At 51.8% G+C, this 27,206-nt stretch overlaps 1 protein-coding gene across 14 annotated transcripts in view; it reads left to right on the forward strand.

The window, feature by feature from the left end:
* PLEKHA6 (pleckstrin homology domain containing A6) overlaps positions 1–27,206 on the forward strand; it is a 135,433-nt gene that overhangs the window by 9,461 nt on the left and 98,766 nt on the right. For 13 of the 14 annotated variants that reach the window (XM_045787571.2, XM_087856827.1, XM_045787580.2 and 10 more), the window contains exon 3: positions 2,433–2,490. In XM_045787571.2, coding sequence (XP_045643527.2) covers positions 2,433–2,490 — 58 coding nt within the window. Of the gene's footprint in view, positions 1–2,432; positions 2,491–8,737; positions 8,946–27,206 lie in introns of those variants that run through there. The other variant, XM_087856844.1, reaches the window with a different exon arrangement.

Consider the following 27,206-nt stretch of genomic DNA (forward strand, 5'->3'; position numbering starts at 1 on the left):
AATACAGTGATTACTGGTAAGAAGATTAAATCAGTAGTCAAAAACCTCCCAACAAAAACTCAGGACCAGATGGCTTCACTGGTAAATTCTACCAAACATTCAGAGATTTAATACCCATCTTTCTCAAAGTCTTCCCAGAAATTGAAGAGGAGGGATTGCTTCCAAATTCATTTTACAAGGCCAGCATTCCCTGATAACAAATCCAGACAAAGACACCAGGAAAAAAGAAAATGACAGGCCGATATTCCTGCTGAACATAGATACAAAACTTCTCAACAAAATATTAGCAAACTGAATTCAACAATGCATTAATGGGATCATTTACCACGATCAAATGGTGTTTATTTCAAGGGCTCCCAGAAATAAACCTAAGCATATACGGTCAAGGAATTTATGACAAATGAGGCAAGAATATGCAATGAAGAAAGGACAGTCTCTTTAAATGGTGTTGGGAAAACTGGACAGCTAATGCAAAAGAATGGAACTAAATGACTATTTTATGTCATACACAAAAATTAACTCAAAATGGATTAAAGATTTGAACATAAGACCTGAAACCATAAAACTACTACGGGCAATAAACTCCTTGACATTGGTCTCAGCGATGACTTTTGGAGCTGACCCTAAAAGCAAGGGCCGCAAAAGCAAAAATAAACAAATGGGACTGCATCAAACTAAAAAGTTTCTGCACAACAAAAGAAACCATCAACAAAATGAAGAGGTAACCTACGGAATGGGAGAAAATACTTGCAAATCATATATCTGACAAGGGGTTAATATCCAAAATATACAAAGAACTCCTACCACTTAATAGCAAACACAAAAAACAAAACCCCCCAAAAAACAAACAAACAAAAAACCCAAAACAAAAAACTGTCTGATCAATAAGGGGGCAGAAGACCTGAATAGACATCTTTCCAAAGAAGACATACAGATGGCCAATAGGCACATAAAAAAGATGTTTAATATCACTAATCATCAGGAAAGTGCAGTCAAAACCACAATGATATATTACAGCACGGCTGTTAGGATAGCTCTTACCAAAAAGACTAGAAATACCAAGTGTTGGCGAGGATGTGGGGAAAGGGGAACTCTCTTGCACTGATGGTGGGAATGCAAACTGGGGCAGCCACTGTGGAAAACCGTGTGGAGGTTCCTCAGAAAATAAAACAGAACTGCTCTATGATCCAGCAATTCCGCTGCTGGGTATTTATTCTAAGAAGAAAAAAAACACACTAATTCAAAAAGATATATGCACCCCTGTGTTCGCCACAGCATTATCGACAATAGTCATGATATGGAAACAACCTAGGTGTCCGTTGATGGACGAATGGGTAACGATGGTAGTTGTAGCTGATAGAATACTGCTCAGCCGTAAAAAAGAACGAAATCGTGCCATTCGTGGCAGCAAGGATAGACCTTGAGAAAATTGTGCTAAGTGAAATGAGAAAGACAAATAGCGTATGATTTCACATTTATGTGGAATCGAAACAGCAAAACAAATGAACAAACCCAACCAAACTCATCGATAATGGAACAGGATGGTGGATGCTAGAGGAGAAGGGAGCTGGTGGGGGAGCCACGTGGGTCCAGAGGGACAGACTTCCAACTATAAAATAAATATATAACGTACAGCATGGTGACTGTAGTCAATAATATCGAATTGGCGCATACTTGAAAGTAGCCAAAGGAGTAAATCCTAAAAGTTCTCATCACAAGAAAAACAACTGTCACTATGTATGGTGACGGATGGTAGCTAGCCTTGTGGTGACCGTTTCTCAATGTAACCACGTAACAAATCATTACCCTGCACCCCTGAGACTAATATAAAGTGTCGATTATATGTCAATAGAAAAAAAATATTTTTTTAAGTCCCTGCATTTTCCTGGGACTGATTTCCGAAGTCCTCAGCATCTTGTCCAGAAGCTGCAGAAGCTGGGGTGATACTTTGGGCTGGGGTTTGCAGGCTCAAGTCCTGGTCGGATCCCCTGTGAGGCCTGGGGCGAGTGGCCCGCCCTTGGCTCCAGCTTGTGCTTCTGTGATGCCAGGGGCTGTGGGATGACCCTGAGTGCCCTCCCGGGACAACTGTCTGTGTTCACTGCTCTATCCCCAGGGCTGGTGCAGGGCCTGGCCCAGAGGACATGCTCCAGAAAAGCTTGTCCAATGGCTGAGCCAATGGTGCGAGGCAACGATCCATTTGGTGACTCCGCTGCTCACAGACAGGGGGCGTCCCACTCACTGCCATCCCTCCGATTATTTGCTGGAAACAGACAGATAGGAATAATGGACCAAGAAGGGTGACATGGTTGGCTTGAGCACTGTTGGCTTGTCTGTGAATTTTCGTAGTTTTCCCCGCCCCATCCCTCCTGAGTGCAAATCGGGTTTGTGGGGCTGAGAAGAGAGTGTCATGTTGTGATTTTGCTTCCTCACAGAATTGCCCAAGGGCTGGGAGATGGATTCTACCCGGGAAGGAGCTGTGTATTTCATCAAGTGAGTAAGATGGGGTTTCTTTCTGGTCTGGCTCTTGGGCCCACTGTTGTCCTTGTTACTGATGGCCACCTGGGAGGGGAGGTGCTTAAAAGGTCTGCTTCTGCACTGAAGGCCTTGGGGGCTCTGTGAATGGCCAGGAGGCCTCGAGGCTGCTGAGTGAGCGAGCGCAGAGAAAGCTGGGTGTGTGTTTCTTTTGGTCTGGGGGAGCCATGGGAAGTTTTCTGGGTTGGGCTGGGCTGAACTCGGGGGAGGGAGATAGTTCAGCAAAGTAAAGAGGCTGCTTTAGACACACAGGACAAAGGCTCAGAGGAAGGGGACCAAGCACCAGGATGCCCACCGGGGCAGGAAGTGGAACCAGGTGGAGGGAAGGTGTGAGCAGACAGGCAGGCGGGGAGGTGGCAAGGCCCACCCCATCTCTCTAGCTCTCCTGGCTGGGGCACGTGTGATGCTGGAGGTGGCAGGGGTGTGTGCGGCGTTCTGTTTTTCTCTGGGGATTGGTCACACCCCTCCGTGGGCCGGGGTAGCTGGTGCCCTCAGCAGCTGACCGCGCACCTGGGGAAGGTGTCCTGGAGGTGACCTTGGAAGCAGAAGGTAACTCTTTGGACTGGGGTGGTCCACAGCCACCTGACTGGACTCCTTTCCTTCGGCCCTCGGCCTGGGTCTCTCCATCTCCCAGGCAGGCTGACTCCTGGCTTCGTTCCCACGGGCGAGGCTCAGCCTGCACAGGCCTGTGCCTGGTCTGGCCTCGGAGTCTACGGGGCTGGGAGAGCGTGGCTGTGCAGACAGCTGGGGCGTGGGCACCGCCAGAGGAATCCCCGGCCTAGCCAGGGGAAGGAAGGCCCTCCTCATCTCTTTCCCCTCTTGCTCTCCTTCCAAATCTTCACTCATCCATCAGGAGAGCTCATCCTTCCATCTCCTGCCTTGAGAACAGCCGGCACTTACATCAGCTTGGCTGTTAACCATATTCTTTTTTTTTTTTTAAGATTTTATTTCTTTATTTGACAGAAAGAGAGCACACAATCAGGGGGAGTGGCAGGCAGAGGGAGAGGGAGAAGCAGGCTCATCTTTCTTTCCCGCCATTGAGCCAAATTCATTCTTACCGCAGGACCTTTGCATGTGCTGTTCCCTCTGCCTAGGAGCACTTTCCTCCTGTTTTTGTGTATCTGGCACCTACATATCATTTAGCTCAAGTCTTATCTTGTCAGAGTGACCCTTCCTGACTCCCCCAGCCCCTGCCCCACTCTGCTCCTCCTTAGACCCTCTTACTTTTCTTCATACCACTTGCCAGGGAGCTGGAAGTTTGCTGTTTCTGTATTTGCCTACTTATTTATTGCTGGTGTTCCCCCCACTGCCACGTCAGTCCTGAGAGCAGATTCCGGCTATTTCGTGTTCCACCGTGTCCTAGAACCTTGCTGGTGCACGATAGGAATCCAAGATATTTGCTGGAATAAGTGAATGGGGGGATAAACAACAGAGGCATAGCTAACTCCTGCTCCAGCTGCAAGCCCCGAGCATCCTGAGCTCCCCTGGCTCAGCGTGCCCAGTCCTGGACTCGTCACCTTTTCCTCGCCAACACCCATTCCATCTTTCTCAGAAGTGCCACCAGAGTGAACCCTCAGAGACAGGCAAACGCCCCCCTGCCTGTCAGTTCTCCTCCTAAATATCTCACCCCATGGCTACAGCCTGAGTTCCTGCCCACAGGGGCTCTCACCTGGATCATTCTAGCAGCTTCCCAGCTGATCTCCCTGCCTCCAGGCCAGACTGCTGCAAGAATGCTTGTTCTCTACAATGCAAATTTGGTCACATCATTCCGCGTTAAAAACCTTTCATGCTTCCCATCAGTTATAGGGGAAAAAAATCTGAATTCCTTACTCAGGCACTTGAAAGGGCTTCATAATCTGGCTTCCTGCCTTCTTTCTCTGGCTTCCCCTCCTATATTCCCCCAGTTTGCCAGACCAGATCATTTGTGGTTCCCTCAACACGCCCCTCCCTTCCGTGCCTCCCAGCCTTTGCAAGTGCTAATCTCCGCTCTCACAGGGCTTGTGCCCACCTGTGAACACTTGCTTTTCCTTTAAAACGCTGCCCATGACATCACCCCTTTAGGGAAGCCCACCTGTATTGTAATTGTTTACATGTGTGTCATTTTTCCTAGATTGGCGGTTCAGACTTGAGGGTGCACTGAAATCACCTGGAGGGCTTGTTAGAACAGATTGGCCCCATCCCTAGAGTTTCTGGTTCAGAAGGCCTGAGACTTTGCATTTCTAACGGGTCCCCGGGAATGCTGATGCTGCTGGTCCAAGCACCACAGTTTGAGAACCAGCGGTCTAGATGGAAAACTCAGCAAGGGCAGGGGAGACATAGGGTGGCCATAAAGTCTGGAAACATAGACAATATCATTTCATGAGGTAGTGCAATGAAATGTCACAAGCTACCACGCTATTGTGTCTGTTCCCAGACTTGGTGGCCACCCCACGGGGGTGGCAGTGGCCTCTGTGCGAGCTGGGCGTCACGGCATGGTCTCATTCGGTCCTCACCACAGCATTATGAGGAAGGCGCAATCATCCCTAACTGTTTTAACAAGGAAGGAGAAAACTGAGACTTAAAACTGCGATTTAAAACTGAGTAAAAAAACGTGTGCAGTGTCACGAAGCTGGTAGGAAGCGAGGCTGGGATTCAGCCTCATGTCTGCCTGACTTCGCAGGCTGGGCGCCGAGCTTAACGCCACAGCTGCTTCTGGCAGCCTCGGGCCGCGCTCAGAAGGGGTGGGGGGTGTTGAAGAAAGGCTGACTGCATGAGTGAGGGAGTGAGGGAAGGAAGGACGGACAGACAGACAGACTCTGGTCCACTCATTTTCACGGTTCCCTGCATGATCCGTTCCCCCACCAAGGTTTGTGACATTGGGTTGGTGGGTGAGTTAGAAACTCTGAGGACCCCGGACATGGATCCCGAGAGGTAACAACAAAAGTCAGATACACAGACAGCGGGAGAGGCTTTTTCTTTTTCCTTCTTGTGTGGAGGAGTCAAATTTCAATGAGCAAACGTTGACACTTGCCCGGGATGGGAGGAATATGGCCGTTGTGTGTCAGCGAGCCCTCCCCTCCTGTGTTTGGGAGGCGCCTGTCTGGTACCCACGATGTCATCGCTCAAGCGTGCCTGCGGTTTTGAGGGTGTCGCTTATAGGTAGAGTGGTGCAGAGAGAAGAGAAAAAGCCGAGGATTCAAATGTGGGTGTCGAAACCCCTGGCACGCCTGTGTGCGTGTACCACCTCGGTCCAGAAGAGGGCACCAAAGCACACGTGATGGCCCCAGGCAGGCCTTGACGCGTTTGCTCAGGGGTGACCCACAGCCACTCCAGGACCATCGCCACCATCCTTCGCCACGTCTCAACCAGCGTGGGCCTGGTAGACCTCTTTCAGACGCTTAGAGATTTGGGTATGTTACGTCCATTCCTGATTTTCTCTGGCCCCTGGCTCCTCCCCCACTTCCTGCTAAAGCAGCTAGGTGTGGAGCTTGCCAGTTCAGTCTCCAAGAGGGCCTCTCTCTCCAAAGTTGGCAGGGAGGGAGACAAGGCGGTGATGCTTTCTGCAGAGCCCGATAACCCTTGTTTCCACTCTGGGCCCCTGCCACCCCCTCCCCACCCTGGTGCCCCCACGGGCCGTGCCAGCCAGGGCCTCGCACCTACTGCATTCCCAGGGAGCCCCACCTGGCCGCTGTCACTTCTCCCTTGGTCTTCCGAGAAGAGGCCAGAAGAGGCAGTCATCACACCAGGGCCTCCCATGCCCCCACGGGCTGCTCAGTGCCGCGCCGGGGGCTGTGGGAGGCAGGGATGCAGGAGCCCAAGCCTGTGGGAGCCCAGAGGAGGCCGCTCCCCGAGAAGTTCTGTTCTGCTGTCTCCAGAGGTCAGGCAGGAAAAAGGAGAGAAGTCACAGGGGGAGCAAATCTGCTACTTAGTGACTCGACCAACTCTGCCCTCAGAGAGGCCCATAAGCTTCCAGAGCAGTTGAGAATGAGATGAGAACAGGTCCTGGATGGTATGCGGCTCAGGGGAGGGAAACCCCATTTTGCAGATGAAATAAACTGAGGCCCAACAGCCAAGTAATTTGTTCCAAGTCACTCAGTTGGTAAGGGGTGGCGCTGAGGTCGGAACTCAGTAGGTCCTCAAAGATAACTCACCACGTGGGGCTCCCTTTGCTGCTCCCCAGTTGGTACACTCTGGCGGGGGGGGGGTGTGTGGACATGGCCAGGGTGAGGCGTAGCGGGTAAGACCCCTCCGAAGGGCAACAAGTCCGTCAATTTCACAGCCCTCCCTTTGGTCTCTTACGCCCCCAGGGCCACCCAGATCTACCGAGGCAGCCACAGGGCCAGCTCGGAGGACCTGTCTGCGGCCCTTGCCCTCTGTCTGCCAGAGAGGAAATCCTCCCAGCAGGCCCTTCTGTCCATCTCCTGCCTTTTTCAGCTGCCTGAGGATTGTGTGGGGTGGGCGCTGGGGTCCTTGTCCCCTTCCCCACCCTGTCTGTCTCCCTGCCGGATGCTGTAATCTCTGGCCCCAACCCTGCTTTGCTCCATTGGCTCCTCAAGGCCAGAGACGCCCCCAGAGCCCCTCATCTTTGTTTGGCTGGAAGCCGGCTCTCCCCCTGCTGCCGTGGGCAGGCTTGCCAGAACCTGGAGAGCTAGGGCAGGTGGGTTGGGTTTAATCGGTGCTGCCTGGCTCTAGGCCCGCACCCGGGATTTCTCTGCCCCTTCAGCTGAGTGCCTTTCTCACAGCCGATGAACGGAGCATCTCAGCTGGGCTGTGGGAGCAGTGGGGGGTGACTTAGGAACCCCCCTCTCCCCCTAGAGCTGCAGGCAGGTGCATACTGCTCTGACCTGAGATTCTCAGCTCGGGCCTGGCCTACTCTGGGGTTGGAAGGAGAGGCCTTGCAGGAGCTCTGTCTAGGGTGTGTGGGACTGGGGTATGGATCGGATCCCTGGAATGATCCCCCTCCGGGCTAACAGGGTTCTTCTTGGACCGTGGAAGGGAAGCCTGTGCTCCCGCTCCTCCCACAGCAGATTCTTTTTAAAGAAAAAGACTTCCGTTGGTTAAATGATGCTTATACTCAGATCACATTAAAAGAGAGACCCGCAGAGAAAGGTAAAGAGTGCATTGAGCGAAGAGAAGCTTCAGTTTTGAAATTCAGTTGTTGTTAATAAATACTCAAAAAAATTATAATAGTCGGTGGCTGAGTCCTTGCAGATGCCCTTCATCTAGCTCCTGCTTCTCGAACTATTTCGATACTCAGAAGTGACCCCAGGAGCTCCTCTGGTTTGCTCTAGAGCTTCTGGGTCTCAGGAGCAGGTGGGACTGAGACCCCGCGAACCTGCCCGCAGTTCGGGTGGGAATATTCCATCTTCTTTCCATCTTTCGGATCCTGGTTGTGACGCTCAGTCTTCCCTTTGCACTTACCCACAGAGAGTCTGTTATTGTTCCAGCATCCACAGAAACACGAAGAGAAGGAAACTGAGCCAGAGAAAGAGAGAGAGAGAGAGAGATTGCGAGAGAGGATCTCTTAAGGGCATGGGCTTGCCTACAGCAGAAATGGGGCTGCAGTCCTATGGTCCGAAGTCCTCCCTCCTGCCTCTGAACAAACACAGGTACCCCCTGGCTTGGCGGGTATCCTTGCCCAAGGTCACTGGAAACCAATTAGGGCTGGAGACCGAGGAGGTCCTGGCACCTTGGCATGGGTTCCAACCAGCTGCACACATTACTTCTTGCCATTCTTTGTGCTGGGGGAGGGGATGTGAAGGTGCTAGGACCCCTACCAAGTCCTCCTGACACCCAGAGATGTGCCCCCGTCTCTTGGGTGGAGAGCTGCGGAGACGAAAGGCGCCCACAGGCAGGTCTGCTGAGCCCCCACGATGCCAGACCCCTGGGCACCTTCTGGTTCCCTGCACTCTAGTGGGAGAACAGCAAACTGCAGCTTACACAGAGAAAGGTGGCCCCGGATCCCCTTTGGGGGGGGCAGCTCTTTCTGGTGCTGGAAGGCCAGGAAGGCTGAGCCCAAGTACACCATCCTCTCCTGGGCGGGAAGCATGGGTGGTTAGCAGCTTGTCGGCGGTGTGGATGGAGTTAAACCTTTCCAGGGACTATTTACTCCTGATCCTAAGTGACAGCTTGGGGAGGGAGAGTCACGTGGGCCTGAAATCCCCGCGGGAGCCGATGGAGCATGCCCAGCTGCTTCTGCCTGGGAAAGATGCTGGATCCTGCAGTCACCACCACAGCATCCTCTCCCCGCGCCAGGGACCTGCCAGCCGGAGAGATGACTGATTAGACCGGATCAGATCCTGAGCCCCGCTCTTCAGAAAGGGGCCCTGAAGGGCGGGGGAGGAAGACCCCAGCTGGCCGGAGCTGGGGGAGGGGTGCCTCGGGGGCACCGACAGTTCTAGCTTTTCAGCGCGGGGCTCACACCTCTGAAGCCGGTGAGTCTGGTCTGATGCACCATATCGATGAGGCGGGTGGTGGAAGGCTGTGCTCCGGCCCGGGCTGGCAGCCGCCCGCCGTGTGTGCGTCCGGCTGCTGGCACTGCGGGGCCACTGCCTTCCCCATCCCTCGTTCTTGGCAGCCTTACTTGGGGATCATGAATGCTGAGAATGCTAATTATAACCCGCTCTGTGCCCCCACCCCCACCTCCAGAATCCCCGGTAAGGGCCAATGTTGTTGGAATTTATTACATTTGAATTGCATCTCTGGGGTGAGGCCAGCTTTGGGGCTGCCAGCTTCCTAGGGTCTAGCTGCACCCCCCCCCCCAGCCTGGCTAGAGCAAAGAGGCCAGCCCCACCCTGCCTCTAATCTTGCCAGAAGTGAGTTGAAGGCCAGCAGGAGAGATGAAGGGGGGGGGGGGGTCCAGGGGTCAGACTTGGGTCAGCCCAGGGACTCAGCTCCCTTGGTGTGGTGAGGGGTCATGGCATGTGGATTTTGTGGTCTGAGGTTGGGGCCCAGGGCCACTGAGGCTTTTGAATTCCTAGGGGCAGCTGATCTCTGGGATGTCAGATTTAGTGGGGAGCACCTGAGGAGCTGAGGCCTGGTATGTGGGCCCCAGGGTTTGGGTTTACAGTGGTGGGGTCAGCTGCAGCTGGCAGAGCCTCAGCCTTGTTAGGGAAGGCTCTGGGCAAAGCAGCAAGGTGGGGGAGCTGGGAGAGAGGGGTGGTGAGAGATCAGGTGGGGGGTCGGGAAGGGGTTGGATAGGAAGGCAGAGGGAGAAGAGAGAAGAGGCTAGAGGGATGCTCTTTGTGACCACAGGCCAGCCAGAGAAGGGAAGACAGGGGGCTGGAGCCTGGGAAGGCCAGAGATGGGAGAGGCAGGACAGAGGGAGACAGGCCTGGGGTGCAGGGGTGGGGAGGGCTGCAGAAAGGGGGAGGTGGTGGGAGGAAATGGAGACGGAGTCCGAGCCAGAGAGGGTGGAGGTCTTTAAGCTTGCCATTCTTCCTCTACCCCTATAGACCCCTCGCCCTCAATTTGGTAGTTTGGGGGGCTTGCTTCCCTGGGGAGGGGGTTCTCCTGAATGCCTGGGGTGGGAGCCCTGTGGGCCTGTCTCGGCCTGAGCTTGCTGTCCAGATGGCCTTGTTCTGATCATAGGCACCCGCCCTACAAATCCCCCAAATCCTGGCTTCCAGGCCCCTGTGGGGGGGAGCATGGAGCTGGGGAGGTTTTCTGCGGCCTTCCACCTCGGAGCAGCTGCATTTCGGCTTGGGCAGGAGACTGAGCAGATTCCGGGGGCGGAGAGGAGGTGGGGGAGGTCCCATAGAGACGCAGCTCCTCTCTCCCACGCAGCGGCTACTGGCTCCTGGAAGGACGGGGCAGTGGCCTGAGGCTGGGAGCCACCTCAGGTGGGGGGGCGGCAGGAGGGGCCGGGGCAGGTCGCCTGGCACCGCCACCGGGCTCCCTTACGGAAAACAGGCGGCTCTCTGTGTCTCCTCGCAAGGGCGCAGAGTGCTGGGCTGCAGATATGAATTATTAAAAGTCCTTGGTTTTCCAATCAGTGGCGAGGTGATAACTGTGTTAGTGCTGGTGTGTAATTAATCCTGGCGGGCGGCTGCACAGGCTTGAGACAATGGGGGCTTTTTTTTTTTTTTTTTTTTTTGCCGGGTTCAGCTTTTTTTCCGTCTTCGCAGGAAGGTGACGGTGCAGGACGCATTACACAGATAATTACTTTTAACGTGTCTGCCTAGATTATTGAGTCGGATTCTTCCTGCTCGTTGTAAATGAAGTAATTAATTACCGAGGAAGTCGGCGAGTGGGGCAGCCGGCCCTGGCTCCCAGGCTGACATCACAGCCTGCCCAGGCCAGGCCTGTGGCCTCGGGGGGCACGGAAGTAGGAGCTCGTGGGGCCCAGGGCAGCGGGCAGGGGAAGCTGAGCTGAGAGGGGGCCCAGGCCAGCGTGAAGAAGCGCGCTTCCCGTCTTCCTTGCTGGCCTGGAGTGAGGTTCCCCGAAGCCACTGGCACTGAGCTTGGCACCTGGCAGGGACCCGATCCATGTGGGTCCCCCAGGGGAGGGTCAGGAGGAAGAAGATTGCCGCTGGGTGTCAGGGAGAGCTTGCTGATCCTCGGGGCCGAGACTTCTGGCTGTCAGAGGTTTTGCGCAGTGGATTGAGCTGCGGGCTAAGGAGGTCTGGGAGCCAGTGCGTTATTAGGGCTTTAGCAGGCCAGTCTCCAAGCAATTAAAAAAACATTTAGAGAGGAAAGAACGGTTTGGTTGGGAAACATTTAGAAACAAATGTGGAACAGAGATGGAGAGGCCTCGAGGCAGGCTGAGTGGGGCCCTTCCCTTGGTGGTCTTTCAGTCCAGGTGGGCTCTTGCTCGGCATCCACACCTCCCGATGCCCCCCCGAGACCGTCTGGTCCAGCCTCCCTCCAAGCCCAGACGAGCCCTCTGTTCCCTCCCTGCTGGGAACACCAGCCTCCAGCGACGGGGAGCTCATTACCTCACCAGGCAGCCTGCTCCACGGTTAGAACATTCTTCTGTATGGAATCAAAATCCGCCCACTTCCAAGGTCTGCCCTTCGGTTCCGATTCTTTGAAGCAGCACAAAGCAAGTCAGCTGTCTTCCCCGTGGTGATAAAGATGGGTTTCTTCATATTAAAATAGCATATAATAATGCGTGGGTGGAACGTATTTTATGTAACCAGTTTCGTATTGGGACATGTAGGTTGTTACCTTTATTTTCCTTTTACAAATAACACAACATGAACATTTGTGTGCAAAAGGCCTTTTTTGCATTTTGGATTATTTCCTTAGGATAACTCCCAAGATGTAGAACTATGGCGATAGAGTATATACATTAAAAAAATTACGATTCTGAGTCGAAAAGGAATACACAGTCATTAAAAAAAATTGAAAAACATATAGAGAAAAGATTAAAATTGCCCATAATTGTCTCAGAGGTTTGGTATGTAATTTTACCATTTTGACACATATAGGTTTTTATATTATCACAATACACACACGTACTATAAAATTTGGACCAAGTATATATTCTTGTCACTTACATAGTGGCTTCCTAGTGTTTCATTATATATCTATTCTATTTATTTAATTGACCCCCTTGTTAAACTAGGTGTTTCCCGTGTTTTGCTTTTATAAGCAACGCTGCAGTGAACATATAAATATCTGAAACTTTGCATATATCTGTGATTTTTTCCTTAGGTTACATTTCTAGAAATGGAATTGCTGTGTTATTTTATTTTTTGAAAGTTTTTATTTTAATCTCCTGGTGCTCATCACAAGTGCCCTCCTTAATCCCCATCACCTGTTTCACCCATTCCCCACCCACCTCCCCTCTGATAACCACCCGTTTGTTCTCTATAGTTAAGAATCTGTTTCTTGGTTGCTCTCTCTTTTTTTTTCACCTTTGCTCATTTGTTTTGTTTCTTAAATTCCACATATGAGTCAGATCATATGGTCTTTGTCTTTCTCTGACTGATTTCATTAGCATTGTACTCTCTAGCTCCATCTATGTCCTTGCAAATGGCAGGATTTCATTCATTCTTGTGGGTAGTATTCCGTTATACATATACACCACCTCTTCTTTATCCATCATTCAGCTATGGATGGGCACTTGGGCTGTTTCCATAGTTTGGCCATGGTAGATAATGCTGCTAAAAACACAGGGGTGCCTGTGTCCCTTCGCATCAGTATCTTGGTATTCTTTAGGTAAATACCCAGTAGGACAATTGCTCGATGGTGGCACAGTTCTATTTATAACTTTTGGAGGTACCTCCCTACTGTCTTCCAGAGTGGCTGCCCCAGTTTGCATTCCCACCAAGAGGGAATTACTGTGTTTTAAAATATTTTGACATATTTTGTCAAGTTCTTTGTTGGAAATTACTAATTTACATTCCCGGCCGTTGTGTTTGAGAATGCGTTTTGTTAGACGAGCGTCGGCATTGAACATTATAACACTTTCATTGCTTTAATCCATCGCTGCTTCATTGTTTTAACACATTTGTTTGATTAGGAGTGAGATTTAAGGTTTGAAAAAGAGGTTTTTAAAGTATGAATAGCCCATCTGTTGTCATTTGTGTGTTCGAATCTTTGGCTTTTCCTAAAAGGCAGTTTAGTGCAGTTGTCAAGATGGCAGTGATGGGGGTGGCGGGGTGGGGGTGGAATTCCAGTTGAATCTGGGCTCTGTCATCCACCAGCGATAGGACCTTGACAGTGACTTAGAAATCCCTCTGTGCCTCAGTTTCTCCATCTGTTAGACGGAGGTAACAGTGTCACCTATTGCATGCACCTCTTGTGAAGATAGATGAGGTCACATCGATAGAGCAGGTAGAATCACGCCGAGCAGAGCGACACGTGTGTTTGCTCTTAGTATCTTACTGTCGTAGGTGTGTGTGAGCAACACAGAGATCTGAACATGGTGTCCCGATTTCCCTCCCTCCAAGCCCCCAGGTCTCCTTGTCCTGGGCTAAATGCCCCTATTCCTCCAATGGCCCCACTTCCTTTCTCAGGCTTTCCTGGAGCCTCACACTTGCGGTGCGGTCCCACCAGCACACAACATGGTGAGAAGGCCACACCCCGTTCCCAGGACGATCCCCTGGAATGTCACACTTCTGGGGTCTTCTGGCAGGTGCCTGGATGAAGGGGATTTGGCTCCTCCAGGATCTTCTGCGCACAGGACTCTGCACTGGAGCCCTCTTCCCGCTGCGCATGTCCTTACTGACCCCTCCTTGTCACATCTATCCAGAGGGTGCCGCATTGCTGGGAGCCCTCTCTGCGCTTCCCAGAGTAGCGCTGGTTAATCTGATAAACTAATTCTGGTCTATGTGTTAGTAAGAGAGAGTGGGTATGCTGCCTGCCAGGGTTGTGGAAAGAAGGCCCATCTGGAACTTGAAGACATAGATTCAAATCCTGGTCCAAATTAGCAGCTATGTGGTTTGTAGCAAGTCACTTAATCTCTCTGAACTTCTGTTTCCTGTTCTGAAAAATGGGTTAGTATCACTAGCCATTTAACTAGTTGATCGCTAGGATAGTAATATATATATATTTGTAATATCTATAATATATGTTATAATATATAATATAATAATATATGTAATATACTAGTAATATATATAGTAACATATATTCTATATATCTCTCTATATAGAAATGTTTTGCAAACTGCCGTTAATTATCCAAATGCCAGTTATTGTTCAATGTGTGTATTTGAACAATGTATATCAGAAGGCAGTGCTTTAACTCAAAGATCAAACCGGAACCAAGGTGGGTTGGTAAGAAATGTGTTTAGGGCTGATGGTATTTATGGCGACTGTCAAATCCTCCTCCCCCATTTATTTAGTCTCTCTTAAGGGTTGATCTTGACTATGTGAATGCAGGAAATAAGGCGGGCACATCATTGCTGATCTGATAAACATCCTTGGACGCTCAGGCTTGACTCCTACAAGGCCTCGGCACCCCTCCATGGAGGAGGTGAGGTCCCTCCTTAGCTCTGATGTCACCATGTCTACCCTGTCTGGCTCATCATTACCAGAAAACCTGAGTCTATAATTGCAGGGGCCAATTTGCTTTTCATTAGCCTAATGCTTGCAATTAGCCTGTTCCGTGCACCCCGGCCTCTGGTGGTGAGGTCATTTTTCTGATTTTGCTTGGTTCCTGGGTCCTCATTAGCATCACTGGGCCATCCAGAGACATCCAGGCCTGCTTGCCTCCACCTAGAACTGTGGCTGCCAGGCTGAAGAATTGAAGAGGTCGTTGTGGGGAAGGAAAACCTACTCTTGGCGAGGTGGGATGGGCGGGTGGGAGTGTGCCGACACGTACATTTGTTAGTGTCACGGGTGAGGTCTAGAGCCCAGTTCCTCCTTCTAATCCAGTGCCCTTCTCCCTTTTTTTTTTAAAGATTTTATTAATTTGAGAGAGAGCATGAGTGGGAACGGGAACGGAAGCAGGGGTTGGGGAGGAGGGGGAGAAGCAGACTTCCCGCTGAGCAGGGAGCCTGATGTGGGGCTCAATCCTGGGACTCCGGGATCATGACCTGAGACAAAGGCAGATGCTTAACTGACTGAGCCACCCAGGCGCCCGGCTCTTCCCCTTCTGAGCTTCGATTTCCTCATCTCAAAAATGGGAGTAACGATTCCTGCCCCGCCTGCAACACCCGGGCTCACGTGAGCTCAGGTAGGAAGTGGGTACGAGTTAAAGCCGTGCCGTGTGAGACTGCTTTATCACATCACAGGTGAGAGCCCTATGGGGTTGTACGGTCTCAGTGTCCCTGGCCCCCTGTCTGGTAATTCCTGGTCTGCTCACCCTGCTCGCTCTCCTCCAAACCACGGCTGATTCGAGCGCATTGGCATACAGCAGGTGCTCCATAAACGTTGGTTGGTTATATGGGGCTTTGGGTGGGAAGGAATTTGGCTCAAGGAAACGGTCATGAGAAAGTCTTTGATGGTGGGTATGGGGGGCATTTATTTCCTGTGCTCCTCAGCCTTGCGCCTCATTCCAGCAGACTGAGTTGCTGCCAGGCGAGAGACAGTCTTTGCCTTTGTCTTCGTGATGTTTCGCACAGAGCTGGGCACAAGGCAGAGTTTGGTAACTGCTTTTCGAATGAATGAATGAATGAATGAATGAATGAATGAATGAGTGCATGAGTGAGACAGGGTCATGCAGTAGAGAGAGCATGGCATGGACAGATGAATAGGACTGGGAATCCTGGCCCCACCACTTTCTTTTGGCAAATATTTACCGTATGTTCGTTTTGTACCGGGCAGGTACGAGGTTGCAAAAATGAATTTTTAAATTCCCAGTCTAGTAAGGGAGCAAACGTGTGAGCAAATAATTGTCCTGTATGTGATAGAGACATATGCTACATATGTCGGTGGCCAAGAAAGAAAGCGGTGGAGTCTCCCAGGAGAGAAAGGATTCCCAAGGAAGAGGCCTGAAGCTGGAGCTCATGAGTTTCTCACCGGCACTAAAGCCTCCTTCACGGGGGTGAGGACGGAATGAAATAAAATAATATGAAGAAAACGTCTGACACTGAATGATCTTTTATTTCTTTATTTTTTATTTTTATTTTTTAAAGATTTATTTATTTGACAGAGAGAGGGAGATAGCCAGCGAGAGAGGGAACACAAGCAGGGGGAGTGGGAGAGGAAGAAGCAGGCTCCCAGCAGAAGAGCCCTATGCGGGGCTCAATCCCAGGACCCTGGGATCACGCCCTGAGCCAAGGGCAGACGCTTAACGACTGAGCCACCCAGGCGCCCCCTGAATGATCTTTTAATAAATGTTAAAAATGTGTCCTTGAGGAGCGGGGTGGCTGGTGGGGGAGGGGCAGGAGCCGGGGGCTCAAGGAATTTCAGAAGCAGAGCCACAGAGTTTTGCTATGCCAGTGACTACTTGTGCCACCTGTCCCCTCACTACTCCAAGTCTCAGCTGCCGTGTCGGCAAAGTGGGGACAGTGCACCTGTATGGGGCAGTGGAGAGACTTCACACCAGGCCCCTAGGACGGCTTGGCACATAGTAAGTTCTAGAAAAGATTAGCTCTCTCATTATTACCAACGTCTTTCACGGAGAGACTACATCTGCACGCAGACACACACATGTTGCATGCATGTTGACTCCCAGATATGCTCAGAAAGGAAGATGGGGGAGGGGGGCCCGGGGTTAGGCTGAGCTCGGTCTGAGATTCGCTCCAGAACTCTGTTGGGGGTGGGGAAGGGCGGCCTGTGGCTGCTGCCCCGAACAGGGGGAGCCGGCCTCAGGGAGACTAAGACGTGGTCCCCTGACAGCAGGAACTTAATTCCCTCAGGCACGTAGGCCCCGGCCCAGGCCAGTCCTGCCGGCAACATCCCAGGGCTCTGTCGCCTGACTGGTCCCCTGACCTTCCTCAGCAAGGCAGCCTGGCGGCCATGCTGGGTTGCCGTGGTAACTGGCAGCCTCCCAGCTGGGTTGCCCGGGTAACCAGTTAGCTGGTATTGGGGGAGGGGGTGGGGAGCTGGGGGGAATCAGCCTCAAAGAGGCAGAGAAGGACAAGGGCGGGACCAAGACGAAGACAAATCCCAGATGCCCCCAGCACAGTCCTCTCCTCTCTCCCTCATGGGATTGGGAAAGCCCGAGAAAGGCAGGTAGGAAAGGATGTGGTGTTGTTTCCTGCCATGCGTGTGCGTGCGTGTGTGTGTGTGTGTGTGTGTGTGTGTGTGCGTGTTTTGTGGGGTGAATTGTCTTGGCCAGTGCAGGATGTTTGGAAGATTTGATAGGGCTGGGCAGGATCTCCGGGGCAGTGAAAGTCAGTGAGGTCCTGAGGGGAGGCCACGACCATCTGAACCCGGATCTCAATCCTGGCCCCCCCACCCCCTGGGCAACTTGACCTCTTTGAGCTCTAGTTTCCTCATCGGTAGAATGGAGGTGCTAACACGGACCTCCAGGGACATTGTCTGGGACAGTGGCTGGCACTGGTAATGGTGGTTTCCTGCTCTCCTTCCATGCTGATTTTCTATTCCGTGGTTGCTTTCCAGCTGCCAAGGGCTTGTATCTGGGGCCCACCCTGGTCCCTGTGGCAGGGGATGGGGGCGGTGGGAGGATGGGAATTCTTGAGAACCCAGAGACATGGCTCTCACCCTCAAGGAGTTTACCATCCCAGTCTGCTGGGGGCAGGAATCAAGTTTTTACAAGTGGGAACGTCCGCAAGGAAGTTTTCAAAGTGTAAGACCTAACTGAAATCTTTTACTGCAACCAGTAGAAATACCTTTTCCCTCAGGACCCAGTGAATACATGACTGTTACCCTTACATGTGTAAGCTACCCTTACACGCTAGCTTCCTGTTGTATTTTAGTCTAGTCTGGCCTGTTTTGTTTAAAAAAAAAAAGTCTTGACTCTTGAGCTTGATTTCACGCCCACCGATGGGTCAGTGTGAGAAGCATGGAGAGAGAATAGAAACCAAAGTTCCGTAGGGTGTGTGTAGGACCTCAGGCTTCTCTCACCTTCCATGTGTAATGTCATCTGGTTGGAACCTTGCGATTCTAGTCTGGGAGGTAATGGAGGCTCAGAGGTCACACGACTTACCCAGGGTCACCGATCGGAGGTCATCCCTGCGATTTGCCCAGAGTTGTAGAGCCAAGGCTTGAACGTGGGTCTCTATGGCTCAGGGTCATGGGGCATCCCTGTGTGTACTTAATCTGATGCTGTGAGAGGTGCCGTAGGATTCTTCTTAGAGGGGGCAAACTGGGATCTAAAGACCCAAAAGGATTTGTCCCTGCCACCTCAAAATCGAGGGCCCGGAGCTGAGACCAGAACTCAGTGCCTCTTGTCTGCTGTTGCAGGGAGGGGAGAGGCTGGGTGCTGAGGAGAGCTATGGAGAGATGAGGCTGAGTCTGAAGCCACCTGTGTGTTCGCCTCAGGGTTTGCGAGGGAGTGAGTCTGGGACGGCCTGTGGCGGGGGGTGGGTGGGGGGTTCACTGCACTGGAGCTCGTCCCTCCCAACGAGCTGTTCTGGTTGTTGAGCCGGGCTGGGTGTAGCTGTGAGGAAAGATCCCGTGTCAGGGTCCTGGGGCCAAGGCCTAAAGGCTTCTGGAAGATTTTCTGACAGGAAAGACTGAAGCCAGTCCCCTGAGAAGCAGAGCTTTTAATTGTCTATCTCCTGTACTACAACAGAAATGACGGTTGGCAGGAGGCCCGCCAAGTGTGGACTTGACCACAGAGTAGGTTTGGCTGGGGGAGAGCTTAGTACCAGGTGGCCGAGGTTAGGAGCGGCTGGAGAGGGGAGGGCATGAGCGGCTCTGGTAGAACGCTACCCCTGTACATATTGACTGTGATAAATTCAGGAGAAGGCCTGGAATAGGAATGAGGAGCACGTGGAGGAATCCATACTGCTGGGTTCTGTTTTCAACCATGCTGGGAGAATTTAGCCTGTTTCTCGACCTCTCAGGACTTGGTTTTCCCATTTGTGGGGCTCAGTCAACAGTGCAGTCCTGTCCCTTCCCTCCACAGACTTTGCCCTTTGTAAACAGAAGAACGGGCAAGGCGTTTACAGCAGAGAGCCATTTCCTTTCCGTTTGGGCGTATTCCCTTTTCAGCTCCTACGTGTCGCCCACTGCACAAAAAGCTGCCTAACCTGCCAAGTGCCCGGGGCGGGGGCTGAGGAGTAGCGTGGTGGGGCTTGCGGGACACGGGCTGTGGCTCTGGGAAGCCAGAGACATGGTGCACTTCAAGCTTGCTGTGTCCTTGGCTCTCTGGGCTTAATCGTAATTTATTCAGCACCTGCCGATGTGAACGCCAGCCTTTCCAGCGGTCAAAATGAGAGCGGTCAGAGGTATCCCGTCCAGGCTCTTGTTACCTTTGTCATGGGACAGGCCAGGGTGATGGGTGTGTGACCAGGAACTCAAGTGGGATGGAAGGTTCTGTCTGAGGCTGGGTGAATAGAGGCTGGGGAGACGGGTTCCCAATAAGAAGAATCTGGGGCCTAGGATCATACAAGGAGACGGGGCCTTTGCTTGAAGGTAGACGGATTCAGAGGTGAAGTTGGAGGAGGATCTAACAGGGACCCCTTATCTCTGCACCCGTATAGAGTGTACATGCAGAGTGCATGCTCCCAGTATACTATATAGTATATTCCTTCCAGCTTGTCCGGGGTGACTTAACTCTTTGTCTGTGAAGAACCTGTATTCCTTAGACGATGGGCCATTTACTCCAGACCACACTGAACGGTGGGGGAAGAAGCAGAATTAGGATTTGTGGATGTGTCCCTATTTCCTGCCCGAACTCTCTCCTTACCCCTCGTGTGACCCAAGCTTGGATGCAAGCCTATTGGATTGCGCTGAGGTCATGGAGATGGCGGGAGGGGGTAGCATGGGACTCCTCGTTTGGCTCTACTTTGTCGTGATACCCCCAATAGTCCTGGCTCATTTGTGGGTGCTCAGGGCCGCCCCGCTGGCCTCCTCTCCCCAGATGCCCAGACCCTGTGTCGCTGGAGAGGCCGGGGTAGCTGCTGCCACCTGGAGCAGCGGGAGCGCGCGCATATGGTGGCGGCGGGGGGAGGGGGGGCGTCAGCTGCTCTTGGTCTGACCGAGGGGCCCTTCAGACCCTGCAGAAAGAAAGTCACCAAGGTGCTGAGGCAGAGGCTCGGAGGCAGAGCTGGAGGATTCTGGGAGGGAGAATCAGAGAGCATATCCAGTGTTCTTACAGCTCCCTCCTGCCACACACAGCTGAAGGAGGGGGTCATCAAACAGAGCAAGCTCCTTTCGGGGTGCAGGCCTTCTCTGAATCCAGAAACCCGACGTCCTCATTTAAACCCAGCTTAATCCCACAGAGTGGGCTTGACTCAGGCCTTTCTTTTCCCTTTCTTTTCTTTCTTTTCGCAAATGTTTCCACCCCGCCCTGATAGCCTGTATCATCGGGGTCACTTTGTGTGACCAGGTCCGTGGGTGAGGTTGTACTGCAGGCAAGGCCGAGCGCCCACGGGTGCGGAAGGGGCATGAACAGCGACAGACAGTGTCCAGAACTCAGGAGAAACTTTGTGGAATCTAAACGGAAAGCCTCCTGGTTGGGCCCAGGCTCTGCCAAAGCTGGTGTTGTCAGAACCAAGTCGGTCACGCTTATACTTACTAAGTTATATTTTTAAAAGTGTGCTTTTATTGGTTGAAACAGCCAGTTGGAAATAGAAGTTGTTCTGAAATATTTTCATTCACATACGTCCTTCTCTCTGATAAACTTGTGTCTCTTCACAGTGACTAGCATAACGCCTGGAAATAGCTGTCCTTGACCACACCTTCCCCACCTTCGCTGGGCATCATGCTTGGGGATGGGGCAACGTGCAAGAGATATGATACGAAAAAGATAGGAAGCTGCTCTCAGCCCAGATCTTTCTGTGGGCTGAGATGTCAGATTTCTTCACTTTCTGGCTCAGAGCCGGAATCTCTGTCTCCCAGTCATTGGCTGAAGGATTGACAGGGTAGAATTTGAGGGTATCTTCTCCATCCTTCTCTGCTTTTCTCCTTGGAGACATGGCTTTGTCCCTCAGGTGGGGGGGGGGGAGGGACTCAGGTAACGTAGATAAGGTGCTGGCCTACAGTATAGTGTGGGTTAGGAAACACCGAACCTCTTTCATTCTTTTTATGAGGACTGTATATTTTTAATATTTCTTTGAGAAGGAGCAAGCTATTTTCAGCCAGCTTAGAGGAGTTTATCACTCCCACAAGAACCTTATAACAGGTCAGGGGAAGGAGATGTCAGAAGCGGCTCATTTGCATATTTCCCACAATCCTTCGTCTGGCTCAATTTCTTAGCCATCCTGGGCAGGTTGTCGTCTGGGCATTGCTGTCACTTTCTCTCCATCGCACACACCAGAATCTGTGAGCAAGTCCGGGCTAAATGTAGCTCATTATAAACACTGCACTCGGGTGTGAGAGTCTTTTTTCTAGACAGACCAAGACAGGAGAGAGACCTGGAGTCTCAGCCTTGGTCCGATGCTTCTTGCAAATAGCAGTCACCTTTCCAGTGTCCCAGACACGTGATCAGCCAGCGCCGCTGGATTCCCCCGGTGACTAGCGGCACTGCTCTGGGAAGCACTGCCCAGTGTTGGACAGCTTCAGCTCGTATCCTTCCTTAATGCTGGACTTGAACTGGTCTTCTACCCTTTGGTAAACTTGTCTTGGCTCTGGTTTTCAGAGTCAAACGGACAAGTGTCGAGAGACAGTATGACACAGTAGGAAAAATATAGGCTCTGGGGCCGTCTGCCTCGGCCAGCACTTGACTTTACACTTGCCGGCTGTGTGACCCTGGTTATAATCCTTAACCTCTCGGAGCTTCAGTTTATGCATCTGTAAAATGGGAGCAGTGATGGCACTTACCTCATAGGGTTGTTGAGAGGGTTAAGCCAATGAGCGCATGTAAAAAGCTTAGAACAGGGGGTGCCTGGGTGGCTCAGTCAGTCAAGTGTCCAATTCTTGTTTTCGGCTTGGGTAATGATCTCAGGGTCATGAGATCGAGCCCCGCATCGGCTCTGCGCTCAGCGGGCAGCCTGCTTGAGAGTCTCTCTCTCCTTCTCCCTAAAATAAATAGAAATCTTAAAAAAAAAAAAAAAGCTTACGGGGCACCTGGGTGGCTCAGTTCGTTAAGTGTCTGCTTTCAGCTCAGGTTGTGATCCCAGGGTGCTGGCATCAGGGCCCTGCATCGGGCTCCCTGCTGAGCAGGGAGCCTGCTTCCCCTCTCCCTCTGCTGCTCCCCCCTGCCTGTGGTCTCTCTCTCTCTCTCTTTCTGCCAAATGAATAAAAATGTTTAAAAAAAAAAAGCTTAGAACAGGGCCTGGCAACAAGTCACTTGGCACGTGTTAGCTTTCCTTCTCTTAAACTGTCTAGAATTGAATACAGTACTCCAGATGTGGTCTATTCAATGGCACTCAGATGCCCTCTACTTGACAATCTATTTCTGTTACCTCAGACTAAGTTTGCAAATCACTGGTATTGAAATGGAGCTCACTGTACTGAAATCCTCAGGTTATTTTCCCAGGAACAGCTATTTAGACCTTCTCTGTCCTACATAAGAGATCAGATGTGAGTTAGCGGGAAGGTCAGTGTCGGGGGAGCCGGAGCGTCCCCACATCGGTTCCAAGCACACACAAACCCTCATTGATGCAGCGGGTCCTTCTGATAATACCATTCTGCAGTGGGTGTTCTATTTGGAAAATCTCTTGACCCACACTGGCCTGAAATGAAATTCCCCTCCCGACGGCTCTTTTCTCTCTCAGCGGGTCCCTTTCACTCTTCTCTGTTCATCTGGCGCACTTGCTTCTCCAGTGAGCTGAGCACGTATGGCCGGGTCTTCTTTCCCTCCAAATCCAGCTGCTCTATTTCCCAGGCTTACAGGAGAAGGGACACAGGTGCCTCAAGCCTGTCCAGAAGGCCTGGTCTCAAGGCAAACTTCTGAGACCCTCTGAAACCTTCCTCTTTGTGGACCAGAAGTGTCTACATCACCTGAGAGCTTGTTAGAAATGCAGAATCTCAGGTCTCACTCCTAACCTCTGCCAAATCAGAATCTACATTTGGCACGATCTCCCAGGTGACTTGTATGTACGTTAAAATTTGAGGGGCGCCTGGGTGGCTCAGTCGGTGAAGCTACCAACTCTTGATTTTGGCTCAGGTCCTGATCTCAGGGTTATGAGATCGAGCTCTGTGTTGGGCCACGTTCAGCGCAGACTCTGCTTGTCCCTCTCCCTCCCCCTGCTCACACACTCTCTCTCTTTCTCAAATAAATAAAATCTATAAAAAAATAAAATAAAGTAAAATTTGAGAAGTTCTGCCCTGTACTGTTACTCAGCTTGGGAGAGGAACGAGGGCCAGGGAGGGAAGAATCCTATCTTCCAAGATCTTGAAATTTGTCCTACTGACCAGGCTCCTGGGGACAGACATAAAACTCTTTCTAGGATATTCGATCACAAACCATCCACATTCTCTGTCTGCCTCTCGGAATGCCAACAGTATGGTTTTTCTAAAACACTCATGCCCTTTAAGAAAATACAGACCGTGCGTGCTCCCCATTTGGAAGCATACTTCAAAACCTTTGGATCCTCCGTGCAGCTGGAATCGTTTAAATGTTCAGTGTAGGCTTTTACATTTATGAGCTATTTTGTTTTGTTGATATTAGGCCATTATTCTGGTGTGTGGAATCCTGATTCATAAGCGTGTTAGCCGTCCAGCCAGGCTTTGTCACTAGAAAATGGGGTGGGCTTGCCTTCTGAGTCTTTATGCAAATCATGGATGAACCCGTAGAACACAGCAGGCTCACAGCGGACCCCGCCGCGCCCCGTCAGACACGGGCCTCCATCCAACCAGCGTGATTGAGGGCAATGGCGGCCTCGCCATAATCAGATGAGCTGGTTTCGGTTCCCTCTCGGCTCTCTGCTGCCTTTGTCACCTTTGGCAAGGCATGACTGCCCTAGACCCCTGTTTCCTCTTCTGTAATGGAGGAAATTGGAGTCATCAGCATCCCCTGGGTGCATTAAAGAAATGCATGTCCCTGGGCCTCCCTCCCCCCTCCCCAGAGACCCCCATCCTGGGTGGTACCCAGGCATTTGTATTTTAAAAGCTCTCTGGGGAAAAAAAATTTAAAAAAAAAAAAGCTCTGGGTCATTCCGCTGTGAAGCCAGGACCGAGAACCACTGGGCCAGATCATCTCTGACATGCGTGCTCTGCCCCTCTGATCTCATCGGCTCCCTGGTGCCTGGTAGGCGTCTTCTGGGGGCTCTGGTCCCACAGTCTGAGCTCTGCTGGCTGTGGTCCATAGAGAGGGCCTAGCTGGCTGGTGCAGTGCCATGGCCAGGCACTGGGCACGCCATGCGGGACTGGAGGGCGCCCTTGTCTTCCCCAAATCCCTGGGAGAGGACTTGGGATGGCTGCCATCGGCCGCATGCTTTTCTGCCCTTCTCCTCTGGACAAAAGGATCATCTTTGACTTCTCCGATGTTAGCTTCTCTCCTGTGTTTCTGAGCTTGCTGCTTAAGTAGCCAAAGGCCAGTGTAAGTCAGTTTCAGCGTCAGTCAGTCAAGATGGCTCCCTGCCTGCTTCCTCTCTGCCCTGTGTTTCTCTCCTCCTGTGTAATTCGGGAGGTGACAGCCCCTCTGAGGTTTCTCTTGCATCTCTTTCCCTCCACAGACCCCCGCAGGCCAAGGGCTGCCCCGTGCAGGAGCTGCGGCAGCCCCCAGGAACCTTGCTGACAGACCCATGAATGCATACAGACCCCTCTGACTTTGCACTGGGTGGGGGGGGGGGGTGGTCAGAGCACCTGCTTGCCCAGCTTGGCTCTTTTGGGGGCAAGGCTGACTTCTATCCAGGGCTCAGGAGGTCACTGTAAGCGTCCCTTCCCTGCTCCTGGGGTAAGAGTGCGTCCAAGATCTGTGTTATCTTGTCCTGTCCCTTTCCTCCCCACGGTTGCCGCTGGGGACCCGAGTGTCTGCAGCGGGCCTGTTAATTGGCACTCCGGCTGGCTGATTGACTCTAATGCCGGTGAAGATTTATGTACCCCGGCAGCCGCCTCTCAGACAGCCGTTAATTGCAGGCACGAGAGAGACAATAATTATGCGATAATGGGTGGCTTTTGTGTGAGTCCTTCTCCATGCACTGTGTCAGCAAACACGAGGGTTTGTTTTCTAACATTGAGCTACCCTGCCGAGGGGATGCCACAGCCTTGCTCGCTGTGTCCCTGCTCACTCCATCCCTGTCATCCAGTGCCCTCCCCTCCACCTGCGGTTTTGTCCCTGGGTGACAGAGAAAGATGTTCCTGTCTCCCAAAATGTCGGCTCCTAATTCCCATGCCGTCATGACCCCATTTTTAGGATTTATGAGGTTGACTTGGTGCCTTTTTGGAAAGTCGTACGCTTTTTTTCTGAAAAGGGTGTGAGTGAATGTGAAACCAAATGCCTTATTCCATGGGCCCTTCCCATCTTTGTGAATCTTTTTACAGTTGTAGTTCGTGTGTAGTCATTGGCCTGGGTCATGCATTTCTTTTTCGGTTGAACGTTATTTTGCACAAATACTTCCGGGTATGCCAACGGTCCATAAATGCTTCATTTTAAATAGCTGTAAATAATTTTGTCATGTTACTTCATCACCATACCGCTCGTCTCTTATTACTGGGAGTTTGGGTTGTTTCCAATTTGTTGCTATTATGAATAGCTCTGCTATAAACATCTTTCTATGTTACTGATTTCCCCCAGTTATTTCCCAGGGGGGTAAAGTGAGTTATGAGTTACATTCATCTGGCTCCGTGTTGGGAAGGGCTGAGGGGAGGCGGAAGCTGGAGGCTACCGGCAGTGGGGGGGATCGCCTGGTTCCCTCCCCTCCCTGTCCCAACTCACAGGTCCGTCTCACCTCTTCCCCAACATTTCTAGTGTGCCCCTTGCTCCACCTTCCCTAGTAACAACCCAGGGTAGTGAGAAAGACACCCGGTCCTCTGGTTACCTAGTGACCACCTGGAAATGTAGTGGCTAGAACAGCAATGTATTGTGACCGCTCAGGGTTCTCCGGGTTACCTGGGCTCAGCTGGGGTGTCTCCTGCCCTTGTAGTTGTCTGAAGGCTCGACTGGGCCAGGCAAGCAAGGTGGTTCCTCACATGGCTGTCTTTGGTGCCAGGGGAATTCAGGAGAAGGAGAGGTCACTTCTGGCTAAGACCATCAGGCCAGACCCCATGGAAGGTGTGCGTGCGTGTGTGCGTGTGTGCAGGTGTGAATCTGGGACCGTTAATGTTAGCACCTACATGTAGCCTTTTCATGGAGCCTGGACTTCCCTCAGGAGTGTGGCAGTTGCTTCCTAGAGGGCGTGTGTCCAGAGAGAGTATTCCAAGGGATCCAAGTGGAAGCTGAAGGCTTTTTTTGGAAACTTTTTAAAAGTAGTCTCTACATCCAACGTGGGGCTCAAACTCACAACCCTGAGACCAAGAGTCCCATGCTGCCCCCACTGAGCCAGCCAGGCGCCCCTTAAGGCTTCTTATGCCCAAGTCTCAGAGTCACACAGCGTCACTTCTATTACATTCTCTTGGTCCAACCAAGTCACAGGCCTGTCCTGATGCCCTGGCTGGGGAGGCAGGGGGGCGGAGGGGGATAGATTCCACCTCTCAGGAGAGGAGCAGCGAAGAATTTGCCGTCATCTTTGTTCCTCCACCTGGAAAACAAAAACACATATCCGTTAGTATCCCATGAATGCCCTCAGGAGAGGCTGTAAGAAACCGGGCCCTTCATGTCTGTTCACAGGGCTCTCAAGTCATGTGACCGCTTCTCAGAACCTTCCCCGCGCCCCAACCCCGCAGGAGCCGTACTGTCTTCCTGCAGCCTGCCTCCCTCCCCTTTCTGAACTCCCAAGGCTCTGGATCTTTGGCTGCCCTGTCTCACACAGCTCTTATCACACATCATGCCCTCAGGTCCTCCGGGGTTTGGGCTTGGCTTGCTAGGTTGTAAATTCCTGCTTGAAGGGCGGCCCTCTGTCCTGTTCTTGTCCACCTCCACGCCCTACCCCCTACCGTAAGGACCTAGTGAAGTGCCTGCATGTAAAAGGGCTCGCATAAATTCTATTTTCTTCCCCTTTTCATGCATTGGACACTCCACGGTCTGCGGAATGAATGACTACATTATCTTACTGAACGGCGGGGCCGGGAAGAGAACGAACGTTTACTGAACGCTTAGTGTGTGCGTTTACAAGCCAGGAGCTTTATGCATACACAGTACCTCATTTAATGTTCACAGCAGGCTGGAAAGTACGGAGCAGTATC

The sequence above is a fragment of the Ursus americanus genome, chromosome 2, assembly GCF_024610735.1.
Source record: "Ursus americanus isolate L20-20 chromosome 2, mUrsAme1.1.p, whole genome shotgun sequence".
Taxonomy (NCBI): domain Eukaryota; kingdom Metazoa; phylum Chordata; class Mammalia; order Carnivora; family Ursidae; genus Ursus; species Ursus americanus.